Source organism: Carassius carassius, chromosome 35 (genome assembly GCF_963082965.1).
Source record: "Carassius carassius chromosome 35, fCarCar2.1, whole genome shotgun sequence".
Taxonomy (NCBI): Eukaryota; Metazoa; Chordata; class Actinopteri; order Cypriniformes; family Cyprinidae; genus Carassius; species Carassius carassius.
Window position 1 is genome coordinate 25517155 of NC_081789.1, and position 16779 is coordinate 25533933.

Genomic DNA, 16779 nt, shown 5'->3' on the forward strand with positions numbered 1-16779 from the left:
ATCAAGAAATATGACAGCATGTGCTTTACCATTCATCCACACTTCAGATTTGTTCAGAAAATCAAGAGCTGTGATCCACAGCTGGTCATACGGCTGTTTTTTGCCCATTATTGTCTGTAAGATGGGAAACTGACTCTGTTCTTTGTCCAGCAAAACCTCTTCTTTATTAATGCACTGAAATAAATACACATTTTTACATTCTATTAAAATCCTCTCATACTTGAAAGACTAAAAGCACATAAACAGCTTATATGTATAAGTAATAGCTACACATTTTTCAGTATTGAATGAAATATGACTTTTTTCTTTTTTACCTGCAATGCATATCATACTGTACTTGCAACCATAAATTCATGTTTATTAAATACACAATTTCAAGCACAAACCTCTATCTCTTTGACAGCGGCCTCCAGGCTGACGCTGATCTTATTGAGTCTCTCCACATTGAGCTTGCTCTCCTCCAATGTCATCTTTTCTTTCATCTTAAAGATGTCCACCTCTTTTTCCAGGCCCTTCAGCGTCTCTTCCAACTTCCCTATTCTGAGGATGAAACGTGATCGCTATCAGACATGTTTATGCCGCACATGTTGTGTTTGATGTGTGTGTGTGTATGCGTTTAAACACCTTTTTATCAGATCGATCTCAGCCTGGTCTTTCTGAGTGTTCAGTTTATCCTTACTGACTTCAATCAAAGACAGAATCTGTTCAGGCCAGTGGATCAAAGAGCTAAACAACTTCATATCCTCCTCTGTGAAGAGAAAAAGATTTTAAAGGTGGGTTTTAAAGAAAAATTGTTCCCAAAAATCCCAGACAGCCCCAAATTCAAATCTAGACTGGGACTGTGAGTGAAAACCACATGACTGGTTAAAAAATTAGTATTTGTAGTGAATTTGAGTAGTATGGTGCTGCCATAGACACAGTATGTGCACGCACACATTATCTAAAAGATGTTTGTACCTGGAAGAGTGGCGTAGTCAAGCAGGAAGTCGAGTCTGTTGACAGCTTCCTCAATCTCATGGTGGAGTTTGTGTACGGTGACTTCACTTGTGTGTCTCAGGTATTGGTTTAACTCTACCAGCTCCTCTGTGGTACTCAGCTTGTTTGTGATTCTGTCCGTAATCTCATCGTAACGACGGCATATACTAGACGACAATAATAAATGTTATATAGCACATATAAATGGTACATGATATAATATAATACCTCATACATACAAATTTTTTTGTTATTCAACAAAAAAGCATCTCAAAACAATCACTTTTTATTTAAGTTGAATGGGAAAAGTAATGGAAAATATAAAACCAGATTCACCATACATTCCCCTAGTTGATTATTCACAGTACATTTGGGCAATTGTTTTGCATTACAAGTTTCTGAAATGTTATAAACATGCAAATGAGTTATTGTCTAATTAAATATGTACTTTTTTTTTATCTGAAAATCAGATAAAGACCAGTTCTAAGTTTTAAATTCACATTTTAGACTTGTGTTTTTACAGAGCGGATTTTGGATTTCTCTCTTTTCCTTCCATGTTTTTTGGAGAAAATTGTTGTTGAGGTGAATGATGTATTAACCCACTGTAAAAACTTTCACTCTATAGATATGAATAAAACTGTAAAGTTTGCTGTACGTTACTTTATAATCAAAGGAAATAATGACATTTGATGAAAGATTACAAAAACAAATTTTATATATATATATATATATATATATATATATATATATATATATATATATATATATATATATAATTTTTACATATCTATTTCATCACTTGCATGTAGCAAGGTATTCTGGGTAGTATACTTTCGACAGAGCTGTATATTAATTACATAGGCTGATTCATTTGAAGAGAATCCATTTCTGAAGAATATTTCAGGCTGTTTTCTCCCACCTCCTGTTAAGTTCTCGGTTCTCCTCCATCACAAATGTTGTGAGAAGATCTATGAGATGGTCTGCCTTGTCACACAGATCTTGGTTCAGGTTCACCGCATCCAGACAGATCAGGGACAGAGGAACAGTTGCATGCAGCGATGCGATCTCCTTCCACAAATTCTGCACACCTGTGATTTTCTAAAGGTCACACAGTAGAAACATCTGGCTTTACAAGGAAGAATTTCACCCTTGTGTTATCTATAAGGATACAATGCACACACTAGAAAGGCTACCTTAGTAAAGCCCTGCAGTGAGTGTTTGGCTTTAAGGAAGTTGAGTATGTCCTGACGGTCCAGTAAATCAGTGTACTTCTTATACACATCCAGATACCTACACAACACACCACAGATTCACCCACAGACAAACTACAGTGTGATTCAGTCTTAATTTGAAGCTTTTGTACTGGAAAACATGTTATGATAGTGGACCTCTGGGGCCCAACGGTGTTCCTCTGAAAGATCTCCCTGGCTCTGTTCATGATGTCTGTCACCAGCATCTCATCGTGTCTCACTGTGCGCAGCATTAGAGTTTCTCCCACCTCTGAGAAAAGCTTACACTCCACCTATAAGATTTTTTTTTTTTTAGTTTTAGCTTTAAGAAATGACGGTTTAAGTGTTCCAAATCCATTATTCTGATTTACATTGTGCCTAAACATTTTAATTATAATGGAAGCAATCTAGTTTGTGTTGTGTTTGTGCATAATTTCTGTTTCTGTATTTCATATAATTATTTCTTGCCAATGTAAGTAAAGATTTCGAGCCACTTAAGTCTTAAACTTACAGATGTAAATAATGTGAGAATAAAGAAAACATCAGCAAAACCCCTTGCATCTTCTCACATTCACCTCAGATCAATTATTGTACTGTTCTATAACAACAGAAATCAGTGGCAAGTCCTCTTTTAGTTTAAGAAGTATATGTGTGTGTACCCGTGGTATGTTGTGGGCGCTGTCGATGATCTGGGTGAATGCTTGTTGTATGAGCTCCCAGCAGCTCTCAAGTGAAGGCTCAAATGCAATTTTGGGGTCCTCAAGTCTTAATTTCACCAGTAACAATGGACGCTGCGTGTACTTCAGCTCATCAAAATACTCCCCAAAATCATTACCATCCTGACAGAAAAACACATACATATAGTACACACACACATATATAAACAAATGCACATTTAACATGCAAAGAATTGACTCTAAAATCGGTTTGGACGAAGTTCAAATCAATTGTAAAATGTCTAATTTATGCACTAGTGATCTTGCATGAGTTGAAATTTACTGTATATAATATATTACCTTTCAAAGTTTGGGGTCAATGACAATAAAGATGGAAAATGCATAATGTTACAACAAATTTTTACTATAAACAGCTGTTGATTGTCTGTTATTATTATTACTATTATTTAGTTTATTCATAAACGTAATTGTTAAAACTTGTTCCTGTTTTATGAAATCAACAAGATACAGAAGGCACAATGCTAGACTCTAGAGTGACTTTGCACTAGTAAAATACCGGTAAAATACAGTCTTCAGTCTTCAGACATACAGTACTATGCAAAAGTATTCTCACCAACAAAAAATGCTTTTAAGTCAGTTATTTCTATGTTTTGCTGTAGTGTGTCAGTAGGAAATATCAGTTTATGTTTCCAAACATTTTTCCTGCAATTAATAGTAATAATCCATAGTTTTTTTCTGACAGCAGCCAGTGCTCCACACAGAGATCTGATCATCATCCAGTCTGGAATAACATGAAGAAACAGAACAAACTGAGACAGATTCAATCCAGAAGAACTGTGGCAATGTCTCCAAAACGCTTCAAGAAACCTACCTGCAAAGCTACCAGAAAAACAATGTGCAAGTGCACCTAGAACAAAAGCTTTTTTAATGCATAGTGTGGTCACACCAATTTGTTGATTTAATTTAGTTTAGTTAATAGAAATTAATTAATAAAATCTATTTATGTGTTATTTTTGACGGCATCCTCACTTAAACTTTGCACAGTACTGTAGCTTTGCAGGTTTCTTGAAGTGTTTTGGAGACATTGCCACAGTTCTTCTGGATTGAGTCTGTCTCAGTTTGTTCCGTTTCTTCATGTTTTATCCGGCAACACATGATAGGTAAAAATTGATAGCCTGAATGCACTGTAAGTCGCTTTGGATAAAAGCGTCTGCTAAATGCATAAATTTAATTTTAATTTAATTTTATTTTATTCCAGACTGATGATGATGATGATGAGAACAGATCTCTGTGTGGAGCACTGGCTGCTGTCAGACTCTTTGTGCAAACAAAAATCTCACTGGATAATTACAATTAATGGCAAAAATAATGTTTGGAAATGTAAACTGATATTTCCTACTGACGCACTACATCAAAACATAGAAATAACTGACTTGAAACCATTTTTTGTTGGTGAAAATACTAGCGGCCTAAGACTTTTGCACAGTACTGTATAAGTACATATATAACCATATATGCAAGCAAATGCTCAGTAACTAGGTTGTATAACATCTACTGTATAAAGCATTGGTTTAAACATATTTTAAACATATCAGCGTCACTGGTTTCAGTACTTGATGTAGCTGGAAAAACTGCAGCAGATCCTGCAGCGATGCGACCACCAGACTGCGCAGCTGCAGTGACATCAGAGCAGCCACACTGTAGAAGAGTTTCTGTGCCTTTACCGGGGAGATGCTTGCTTTCTTTGGGACCAGTGGCAACCAGGATTCTTTAAAGGTCACAAAAAGAGAAGCACAGCGGGGCAACCAACTACACAACACACAAACACAAACAACAAAGGCAACAGGTGATACATTATTCTTTCATTTTACTGCTTGGCTGAATATAAAATTCAAGTTGGTATGTTCATGATACAAAGTAACCAAGTTGATTTATTATTTATTTTCTGTTCTAAAAAGTAAAAAATATTCTCAAATGTCTCTAATTTCAAAAATTTAGGAAGAAAAGGTAATCTCATTGAATATCATTTCAAATCAGGAATAAAAGGGTCTCTGAAATAAAAAGGTCAGGGATGCGTCAGACTGTAATTCACACTTCCTGCAGTATATCTACTGAACACTTCACTCTGATTATTGCTGTAGAGTCGCTGACACCCTGCGTGTTAAAGCAGGTCCAGATTGCTCTTTATTTTCCCATTGTTCAAACCGTCATTCAGGGCTTGTATTGTGTGCTTGTCTCTGGGTGGTTTGAGGAGACCATGGATACAGAGATGAGAACAAAGGTAGTCAAGACGAGAAGAACTATTTAAACAACAACCCATTGGTCCGCACACACCATTGACCTTCTTCAAACAAACATTTACAAAAGTCCAGTAAATGTTCAGTATATCCCATGAGAGCATTATAACGTTGCTAGTTAACTGCTTAAATGGACAAACATAGATTTTTTATATTAGTGTTATATTCTTATCTGTAAATACAAACTTGTTTTGTTTACCCAAGTAACAAACAGGAGCTCTGTTTTGTTTCTGTGTCAAATCAGTAAGTTTGAATGAATGACTCAGAAGACTCATTCATAAAGACTGAATGAATCAGTGTTTTGAACAATAGTTGAGTGAATGATTCCAACGATCTATTACACGTTTTTTTTTATATAATTTTCTTTTATTTTTATATTTTCTTTTTAATTTGAGCTAAAGTTGCAATCATTTTGTTGTGTGTTTATGTAATTATTTATTTTTATTTCAGTTTTAGTTCAAGGACAACTAAACGAAAAAAAGAAACATTGCCTTGAAAATTAACTTATTTTATTTCAAGTAATAGTTTTTTAACCAATTTTTCTAGTTATCAAAAACAACTGTGGTTTGTTCATTCCTGAATTAATCAATCAGTGTTGATTAATAAATCATCTCAACCACTCAAATGATCCACTTATCAGTGGGTTCATCAGGAATCAGTGTATTCGAACGAATCGGATGAATGAATGATGCAAATGGCTTGTCTCTTGCCAGACATACAGCTCTTCCATTGAGTGCATAGCGAGCTGTAATTATAGAGCTGGATTCAAGTGACAACAGTGACAGGCTTACAGAGAACATGAGAATGAAACCTACAGACACCAAATATATCATGTTCTCAGTCTGTGCTGTTTCCTTTACTGTCCACGGCAGGACGTTACTTAAACCCGACCTCACAAAAACACAGGCACACAGGTCTGGTGATGTTCTCCATTTGTTTAGAACAGATATATAAATATAGAGAAAATCTCTCACGTGTTAAGCAGTTCATCTCGGGCGTTCTGACACTGTCTCCACACCAGCTCCTCAAACTCGGCCGGCAAGAGCGGAAGATCAGCTGAGAGCAGATCGTCCAAACACACAAACCGCAGAGACGTGAAACTATAAATGACACATAAAGAGATTAGAAATGGGATCATGATGATTAGGAACCTGATGGAAGAATAACAGTGGGGGACAAAATTATTAGAACACTAGTATTTTCAATAGAGATAAAATGGTTTTAAGTCAGTTATGTTTTGTTTTGTTTTGTTGTAGTGTGTCATTAGGAAATATCAGTTTACATTTCCAAACAGAAACTGAGACTTAATCCAGAAGGACTGTGTCAATGTCTCCAAGACACTTCTAGAAAACTATGCGCAACTGCACCTAGGCCAAAAACTGCTTTAAATGCAAAGGATGCTCATGCCAAATGTTGATTTAATTTAGTTAATAGAAGTTAATTGATAAAGAAAATCTATTTATGACATTTTTGACGACATCCTCATTTCACAGCATTCGCAAATGGCTAAAACTTTGCACAGTACTGTAGCTTTGCAGGTTTCTTGAAGCGTTTCGAGACCACAGTTACCACAGTTCTTCTGGATTGAGTCTGTCTCAGTTTGTTCTGTTTCTTCATGTTATTCCAGACTGGATGATGATGATCAGATCAGATCTCTGTGTGGAGCACTGGCTCTTGTCAGACAAAAATCTGATACATTTTTGGAAATGTGAGCTGACACACTAAAGCAAAAGATTGACATAACTGACTAAGAAACGTTTTTTTAGCTGGTGAAAATACTAGTGTTCTAATAATTTCAGCCACTTCTGTAGAGATGCCAACCTGCTCATCCAGAGATCCTGTACAAGGAGCATCATAGGGCTGACGGTGCAGAGGTTCTCCGTCTGCCAGCTGTGAGCCTCTCTGTAGCTCTCAGACCAGGGAACTGGTGCACGAATGACATGGGACGGGAACAACCGGGGGACGGCAGAGATTGACAGACGCTCTCGCTCCGCTGGATCTAGCAGGATATAATCAACTACAAAAAGAAAACGGTTAGAGACTAATAAAGCGACATACAAGTGAGGAACTGATTCAAGCTAAAAAGACAGTAACATGAATTAGATGCCAGAATGATTTTACAAAAAGTCAACAACTTGGCTGGTGTTGTGCTTCATACCAATGCTCTTGCAGAGACTGAAGTCATAGTCTCTCTGGACCTCCTCCAGAAGATCCTCCCGCATCTTCTGCATCTTCCGCTCATCACCTTGTAAAAGGCTGGGAAGCAGCTTCAGGATAGCGGTGATCTGCTCTGGTGGCTGGGGGGTCAACATGTGGCTGTAAACCCCCTCAGTGATATAGTACACATACCTCTGAGAGAGAAAGAGAGAGAATTAATACGGATGGGAGGATGGAAGAACAAGTGAAGGATTTAATTAAAAAGAAAAAAAACTATAAATTTACATTTAATCCTTTAGCAGATGCTTTTATCCAAAAGTGACTTACAAATGAATTTAACCAATAAAAGAGCAATAATTTGTAAGAGCTGTGACAAATCCGGGTTAGTCTGATACAGAATGTCAAGTACTTTTTTTAATAAAAAAATAAATAGAAAGGTAAAATAGAAAAAGGATGTAGAATGCAAGTGTTAGAGGGTTAATTTTTATAATAAATAAAAGAAAACAAGTAGATAGAATAGATATAAAATGGAGAGTACATATATACACAGTACTGTGCAATAAGTCTTTGGTCAACCTCTTAATGCCCTGCGGCCTCAAATGAGGACATTATATTTTAGTGAATATCTCTGAGACTGTACATGCCACAGTTTTAAGTCTGGATGTCCTGTACAGAGCATATTCTGGGCTTTTCAAAGATACCAAATGATTGGATGTTTCACCATGACCACTCCCTCTCCTTGGTCTTCAAAAATGTCTGAAATTAATTTAGTGACACTCTTATGGAAATTTGATAACATTTTGTATTTATTATTTAAATCTGTCTAATTTTTAAACTGTGTGTCATAAATCAACATATCAGGAAAATGTTATGGGGTTTCAAATGAAATTGATTTCATACATGTCCTCATATGAGGACACCGGGACTAAAAGCATGTTTATTAAGCATTTTGGGAACTAATAACAAATGAATTTTAAATAAAAAAAATGAATTAAATATTATTTATTATTATAAAAATCTTGTCAATTATTACTCCCATTATTACACTTATTTTTTCATTACATGTTGCCCAAAAAACACATTATTATGCAAATTAGATTTAGTTTATAGATACTTTGTATATAATGGGAACACCTGTTTATGGCTGTTTTACACACATTTTGCAGAAAGAAAAATGGTATATTGAATCATTCTGTTATAACATAGTTGAGAATCATCTTTATACAAAGTTTGGTAAAAAAAAAAAAAAATCTTGAAAACTAAACGTGTATTGGTGATTTAAAAAATCAATTGTTTTTGCCTATGGATGTTCATTAATGTCTTTTTATTTTTTTTAAAGAGATTGAGTCCCGATGACATAGCATAACATAATTTTTTTTTTTACATTATTTAATGCTAAACAATGTATAGACATGGAAAAAATATTTTACTTGGGTCTTAAGAGGTTAAACAACTTTTTTTTTTTTTTATCCACAAAAATTATTTCCATCTTTTGCTGTGTGTCAGTAGGAAATATCAGTTAAAATTTCCAAAAAAATATTTTGCCGTTAATTAATTAAACTGGTATTTCCTAATTGACCCACTTAGAAAAAGATGGAAACAACTGTAAAATAAAAAGAATCAAAGTGTGTTTTAAAAACCCATGAAATCATTATTGACATCGACTGTATGAAAGAGAGTTGCTGATAATGACCTCTAAATCTCTCTCTGTGGGCTCTGTCTGTTCCCTTTGACTTCGTGTCTCCTCACGCCTCATGATTTCAAGCTGCTGGTTCGGTGACAAAGGACGACTTTTGTGAATCACAGATGTTCTGTTTGTCAATAGAAGAAAAACATGATGGTCCCTTGCATGAATATTGCAATACTGAGTTTAGTGAACTCGCTATTTTGTTCAAGAAACACACATGGATGCATTAAAAATCTGTTACTAAAAACCTTTGTGCATGGGTCACAGGCTGTTCCTTTCTTACTACTGGAGAATCACTGTTGTCTTAAATGTGAAGTTAAGAACAGACACACTGAAAGTGTTTGTGTATGCATGTATTTAAGCATGTATAAGACATTTGTAAAGGATACATGCAACTGGAGGGCACTGAAGTGAATGATGCCTGCGCTTCAGATGTTGGATTTTCAGGTTTTGGCCTCTCGGACTGTAGTTGTTCCCGATAGACTCAGAGGGACTTCTGTGGTGCCGCAGCTCCTTGTAGGGAACCGCGCGAGTCCGAGAGTGATTCTGCAGGAGGGGCGGGTATCGACTGTTATGGAGATAAATCTGAAACAGAGAGCAAATTAGAGTGAGCAAAAACACATCAAGTAGCCTAGATCTTGAGACACTTTATATACACACCTCATACAGGTCAGAGGGCTTCTGGGATGCGGGCAGAGGCAGCAATCTAGGGAGCTTCCCAGCACATCCCACATCATGACTTGAGTTAGCATTCATCTGTGAGAAACACAAGAACATCTTAAAAGCACAGTTTGCTTAAAACTGCCTAATTTTGAAGCCAGAAGACACTTATCTAAAGCATTTCAATGTATCTCTCTATAAAAGACATACATTTGGACACATTTACAAAATGCTGTCTAGATACGCAGTACACTACGATGCTGTCTAGGTAGGCAGCTTACTAGATTTTGAAAACTGACGGTTTGTTTTCAAGTTTAAATGTCTTAACTGCCACTAAAGTAGGTTATACGTTAAAACACCGGTTTTGAATTATCTGCTAACTTTAAATAGCTTTAAACGTATACTTTATTTTTAAATGAGGAAATACCAGTGACATCAATGATAGTGAATACTTATTAAAGTAACAATGTTCACTCTTTTACCACAACGGGTCACTTTGAGCTTCAGGTAAGGAGGCTTCGTTGGCGTTCGTTAACAAACAGTGTTTTTATCCTCCAAAACGGTTATAACGGTCTTACCTTCAGTCATTAGTTTTATAATCCCACATTAATCGCGTCAGTTAAATACAGTTTGATCATATGAGCAAAGCGCCTCACAGCCGTTATACGCCGAGTCGCTTGCTAATGATCCGCCGGTTGTCAATATAAGTGTTTGTTCACGCGCTGTTCGTGGTGACAGTCCTGCTTGAGTTTCACTATCGTCAGTAAACAAAGGGTTTGTACAGCCGTAGGGCGAAAAAAAAGATTACTATTAAAAAATTAAGATTTCTTAAATAATAATGTAAAAATTATAAAGCCATTTAAAAAACTGTCAATAGTTTTCAAATAATAATAGTACAAACATTTTTATTGTAGTTATAATACCTCTTTGTGAGCACACGGTGTCGCTATTTCACTAATCGCTAGAAGGTCTATTCACCGAGTTGTTAAAACACTTGACAAAATGCTAATGTTGAAATTACTTTTAACATAAATATTGTAATTTTTTTTTAATTATTGGATATAAAATATAAGATTATATATAGGATTATTTATATAGTTTTAAAGTATTAATATATTTAATTAGTTTTTATTTTTATGTTTTCAGTCATTTTGCTTTTATTTTAATTCTCATTAATTAAATTACATTTATTTGATTTTGTAATTTTTATGTTTTTTATATATTTGTAGTATTTTATTAACAATTGTATTGTTATATTCTATTAAATATATTAAAAAGATTTATTGGGATAACTCTTTTTTTAAAGCTTCTGTCATTTTTATAAATGTTTTAACTGTTATTATGTCTGATGCTTTAAATGCAAAACATAAACAGGTCACTAAGTTTAATAATAAGTTTTTAAGTGAGTGAAGTATTTGTAAGTTGTAGGTTTTTTTTTTTTTTTTTGCATTTTTAATTCCTCATGGGTTAAATTTTTTTATATTGTTTAAACATATATACAGTATATTCACTGGAGGAAAGATGCATGTAGAAGTTTTTGCCCCACATATGGGAGAGTTTGAGTCTCTCCATAATAAAAGTCTGTGTGAGTGGCCTTTCTCCTTGTCCTGATTTAGATCTAATTATAGACCCCATAACCGGCCATAACAATGCACTGTTTCAGAACTGTGTGCGTGTATATATATATATATATATATATATATATATATATATATATAATGTACTCTCTCTATATTAACACAGGTACAGTATATGTATGTGTGTGTGTGTGTGTGTGTACAGGTGAGTGTGTGTTTTGAGGTCATGCTGTTAAACTCTCGAAATAAATAACCACAGAACTGGCAAAGGACCCGAAATTAGACAAGGGCCATTCATCACCAGACCTCTACAGGGCAATCACCTATAGTATTGTCTGCATTATTTAAGAGAGAGAAAGAGAGGTAAATCCTACCATGTCCGATATTCCAGTTCCTGTCCTGTCAGCAGTTATTCTGTATTCCACACCTTAACCACCTGCATTAGCTGGAAAACACTTGTGCACAAAGACACCGCTTATTGACAGATTTCTTTACGTACTTTCACTAACATACAAGGTCATCAGTAGAAGTGATCAGACACTAGTGAGTGATCTAGCACACGTAGATCAACTAACTCAGCGCTGTCAGCATCAAATAAACATGACTTCTGTGTTTACTGCTTTCAAATGTCTAAACAAGGACACAGTCAAGCTGCACAACTAGATTACACCACAGATTACACTGGATCTCACAGAGTCTGACAACCAGTCTGACATCCAGGGACAAATCAGAGTCAGAATTACACTAGCGCTCAAAAGTTTGGAATAATTATGATTTTTTTTTTCATAATTAGAAGTCTCTTCTGCTCAGCAAAGCTGCATTTGTTTGATCAAAAATACAGTAAAAACTGGAATATTATGATATATTATTACGATTTAAATGAAATGTTTTAAAAGTGAATGCATTTTAAAATGTAATTTATTCCTGTGATGCAAAGCTGAATTTTTAGCATCATTATTCCAGTCTTCACATGATCCTCATGAAATCATTCTGATATGCTGATTTGGTGCTGTAAAAAAAATATTGCTATGGTTGAAAGCAGTTGTGGTGCTACTTCATATGTTTGGAAACTGTGATACACTTCCAGAAAAAAAAAAAAGTGTATGGGTTAGATAAAATAAAAAAGAAAGTGAAAAGACATGAATGATACAGTTAAACTGATACTGTCGAAAATGTCAGTAAAGACATTTATAATGTTATAAAACATGCATTTCAAATAAATGCTGTTCACTGAGCTTTCTATTCATCAAATTGTATAATTAGAACCACTATTTATAATTATCATATTAGAATGATTTCTGAAGGATCATACAACACTGAAGACTGGAGAAATGATGCTGAAAATTCAGCTCACATTCACTTAAAAAAATGTATTTTAAACTGTAATAATATTTCACAATATTATTGTTTTTACTGTAGAGACTTCTTTCAAAATCTTGCCGACCCCAGACTTTTGAATGATATGGTGTACATACAATAAAGTATATTAATCGTTAAATTCGTTGTTATCAATATAATACATGGTTTGAAAACTCTGATGCATGAAAAGTGAAAGTATTTCAGAACTTGATTTCATATGTTAGTAATTGATTATTGAATGGTGCAATGTGGAGTTGAAAAATCTAAAGTTAGACAAAGAGAAAAGTCAATAACAGAGATCCTGTGCTTTAGAATAACTGTGCACAATAAGACCAGCAACCTGCAAGAAAGTGGTAATATTTTGACTGTATTGACTCATAAAACTGTAATTTCACATTCTGACAGTCATCACAGCTCATAGAGCTCATATCACATCACAGCTAAACCCAGCTTTCTCTATATAATCTGTTAAAACATAATAGTTCCTGCATGGAACTTGATAACACATCAGTTCTGGAAATAGAAATGGTTATGAGTGGGAGAGACGGAGCAAGAGAGAGAAAGAGAGAGAGAGAAAGCATGTAATTAGATGACTAAAGACTTAATTGTCTTTCATCTATAAAGACATTTAGAACACTCTGCTGTTCCAGCATGCAAATACAAGAAGACACATTCCCTGGCTCGCTCTCCCATCTCTTTTCATGAAGTCAGTGAATCAGACACTTATTGTAAGCGTGATACACTAATAGCTTTAACTGATTTCTTAACTGTTCTTTCAGGAGAGATCCCTCCAGGGGTGTTACACCAGCTCATGTATGCATGTTTGAGTGATATTTAGACTTTAATTGCTTTAATAAAGTGGTGCACTTTCACCCCAAACCTTTCCAAACTCATAACTAGAAGTTGACAAGTTGAGGATAAAGTGATTGTTTATCTGACATTGAGATTCTGTCATCATTTATTCATCCGCATGTCGTTGCAAAACCATTACTTTCTTGTTTTATCTGTGGAACATAAAAAAATATGTTTTAAAGAATGTTAATGCTGCTCTTTAATATGCACTAAAATTCACAGTCGGGCTTCAAAACAGTAACATAAATCGTTTTACAGAATAAAGACCATCATAGAGGTAAAGTTAAACTTTAAAAGTGAAACTGCTAAATTTCACAAAAATCTGTCTCTAATCCTCTCTTGTTGACAGAAAAGTACAGTACATGGAAACTGTCCAGAGTTCTGTTAAATCCTAAAGCAGTGATAACTCTATGGGCCTCATTTATAAAGTTTGTGTATGCACAGATTTGATCTTAGTGTGTGTGTGTGTGTGCTCTTGTTTTTGTGTCATATCAGGACACAACTCTGTATAATGTCATGGGTATAACACAGGTATTACAAGGAGAGGGTGACTTATGAGAACATAACCCATGTCCCCATTTTTCAAAACGTTTATAAATCATACAGAATGAGTTTTTTTGAGAAAGTAAAAATGCACAAAGTTTCCTGTGAGGGTTAGGGTTAGGTGTAGGGTTGGTGTAGGGCCATAGAATATACAGTTTGTACAGTATAAAAACCATTACACCTATGGGATGAACCCACTTTTCACAAAAACAAACATGTGTGTGTGTGTTCACTTAAATTGACGTCAATGCTCATATTTGTAAAAACTGCCTTTGACATGGAAAGTTTAAACGCTTTTCTTGTTGTTATTCCCTCTTAAGGTGTAAAAGTTGTTTTTATTAATTTAATTTATTTCTTGTTTATTTATTTTTTGTTATTTTGAAGTCACATTTGTTTTAATTCACAGGGGAAAATCCCTGGACCATGGTAACACCAAATTAACCATGATTTTTTCTAAGTTAGAGGGTAAACTTTATCAAGTAGACCTACATCCTTGAAAGCACACACACACAGTCTTCTAACATATTTTGTTAACTAGGTGATGATATGACATAATATTTCATATGCAGTCAAAATTACAACAACAGTGGTTACAAACAATTTGGTAGTTGGATCATGTGACACTGAATACTAGAGAAATGATTCTGAAAACTCATTCAAATACATTCAAAAAGAAAAAAGTTATAAAAGTAATAAAGTTTCACACCTTTACTGTATTTGGGGTTTAAAAATACAATCTTGATGTGCATAAGATTATCCTTTCAAAAACATTTTAAAATACTATAACCTCAAAATCTCGAAAGGTAGTGTATACATTGCTAAGTAGTCTGAGAATGGATCTCAGTGGAGAAACTAAATGTGATTTTTACTACCGGTACCATATGAGTCTTGCTTCAGATGTAGAGGTCCAGAGTTCAAATCCCAGACAAGCCCCCGATTACGGCCCACTTGAGCTCAACGGTGCAGGGGATGCAGAGACTGAAACAAGCACTAGTTTCACACAGACTTTAGGTCAGAACAGTCACATTCACGAGTAACTTGATAATGACATGAAATATTAACACACCCAAATCCCCCGTCCCCCAACAAGCACACACATTGAATATTAATGTTCTTGCAGATTGCATGTAAACATGCATGTTGTGCATGACACATGATCGTCTACGCCGAGACGTGCCATTTTTCTTCAAGGAGTTGAGACTGTGGTCTCTATCTGTCTCTCTCTCTCTCTCTCTCTCTCTCTCTCTCTCTCAGAGATCACTTGTGGTAGCTGTGTGAATTTAAGTAGTGATACATGGTAAGTGATTTCCGTTAATTATGGCAGAGTGTGTGTGTGTGTAGGAGCGATGGAAAACTCATTAATGGGGCGGTTAATATTTGATGTGGGTTCTGCTGGTTCGGTTACGGGCTGAGTGGGTCATAGCGGTGATGAGGAGGGTGAGAAAGGGATGCCGTCGCTGTGGTCACCCAGTGAAAGTGAGAGAGGGGTGAGACAGAGGAGATGATCAGAGGAGCAGCAGATTCATTAAGAGAGAAATGGAAAAACGCCTCTGAGGCCAGATACCTCCACACCTGTGTGTGTGTGTGTGTGTGAGGGAGAGGACAAATGTGTGTGTTAGTTCTATACAAAATCATCTTTACAAAATGATGATTATATGTCTGCTTCATGTTTCTCATATTAATCCACAATATTAATGTAACAAGGAGTCGGAGGCGTTCGGATCCATATGCAGCATTTATTAAACAGAATGGTCATACAGGCAGAGATCAGGAATGGCGTCAGGTGTGTCAGGGATAACCAGAATCGTAACCAGAAACAAGCAGAGATCGGGACAGGCAGCGGAGAATCAGAGTCGGAATAAACACTCCAAAGGTCAAAACACAGGAATAACAAACACAGGGGAAACGCTCGGCAATGTCAGACTGGCTAAACAAGACTTCGCAGAGAGTGAGAGTGAGTGTGCTGCTTTTATGTGTGTGTGTAAATGAGGTGCAGGTGTGGCAAGGAAATTGGCTGATGAATGAGGTGCAGGTGTGGCAGGGTGATTGTGATGCAGTGACTCATGGGTAATGTAGTTCGGGTGTGGTGCAACAGTTTGAGAGGTGCTAGTGTCCAAGTGACAACTGGTGGTGAATGGGTGGAATGGTCCTGACTGGAGTGCCCTCTACTGAAGCTCATGGGCACTCCATCTAATGATCGTGACAATTAATATATTGGTAAGGTTAATATTTAATTTAAAGCACATTTGTTTGGAAAGTCATAATTGCAAAATTAGTCAGTATCTGATAATCAATATATACTGCAGTTCAAAAATTTGTTTTTAAATAAGTATCTTCTATAAAAAGTATTTTCTGGTAAAAAAAAGAATACAGTAAAAACAGAAATATTGCAATATAGTATTACAATTTAAAATAACTGCTTTCTGTTTGAATATGTTTTATAATGTAATTTATTTCTGTGATGCGCAGCTGTATTTTCAGCATCATTCCTCCAGTCTTCAGTGTCACATGATCTTCAGAAATCATTCTGATATGAGGATTTGCTGCTTAAGAAACATTTCTGATAATTATCAATCTTGAAAACAGTTCTGCTGCTTAATAAGTTCAAAAGTTATGTTCAAAAATGTCAAAAGAACAGCATTTATTTGAAAAAGAAATCATTTGTAAAATTATAATAATCTTAACTGTCACTTTCAATCAATTTCATGCATCCTTACTAAATAAAAATATTAACTTCATATGATTTCTCATTTGCATATATGGTCT

General features: G+C 35.3%; 1 protein-coding gene across 1 annotated transcript in view; it reads right to left on the reverse strand.

Annotated features, from left to right (window-relative positions):
* Nucleotides 1-10480, reverse strand: part of dnah3 (dynein axonemal heavy chain 3) — a 33095-nt gene extending 22615 nt beyond the window's left edge. Inside the window, exons 1-17 of the mRNA XM_059525171.1 lie at nucleotides 10261-10480; nucleotides 9683-9778; nucleotides 9412-9607; nucleotides 9271-9325; nucleotides 9029-9146; nucleotides 7337-7529; nucleotides 7000-7195; nucleotides 6153-6278; nucleotides 4495-4690; nucleotides 2864-3043; nucleotides 2364-2497; nucleotides 2169-2265; nucleotides 1895-2073; nucleotides 958-1142; nucleotides 625-748; nucleotides 387-540; nucleotides 30-174 (exon numbers count right to left, since the gene is read on the reverse strand). Of these exons, the coding sequence (XP_059381154.1) occupies nucleotides 30-174; nucleotides 387-540; nucleotides 625-748; nucleotides 958-1142; nucleotides 1895-2073; nucleotides 2169-2265; nucleotides 2364-2497; nucleotides 2864-3043; nucleotides 4495-4690; nucleotides 6153-6278; nucleotides 7000-7195; nucleotides 7337-7529; nucleotides 9029-9146; nucleotides 9271-9325; nucleotides 9412-9607; nucleotides 9683-9778 (2374 nt within the window). The 5' untranslated portion in view covers nucleotides 10261-10480. The remainder of the gene's footprint in view (nucleotides 1-29; nucleotides 175-386; nucleotides 541-624; nucleotides 749-957; nucleotides 1143-1894; nucleotides 2074-2168; nucleotides 2266-2363; nucleotides 2498-2863; nucleotides 3044-4494; nucleotides 4691-6152; nucleotides 6279-6999; nucleotides 7196-7336; nucleotides 7530-9028; nucleotides 9147-9270; nucleotides 9326-9411; nucleotides 9608-9682; nucleotides 9779-10260) is intronic.
* Nucleotides 10481-16779: the final 6299 nt, after the last annotated feature.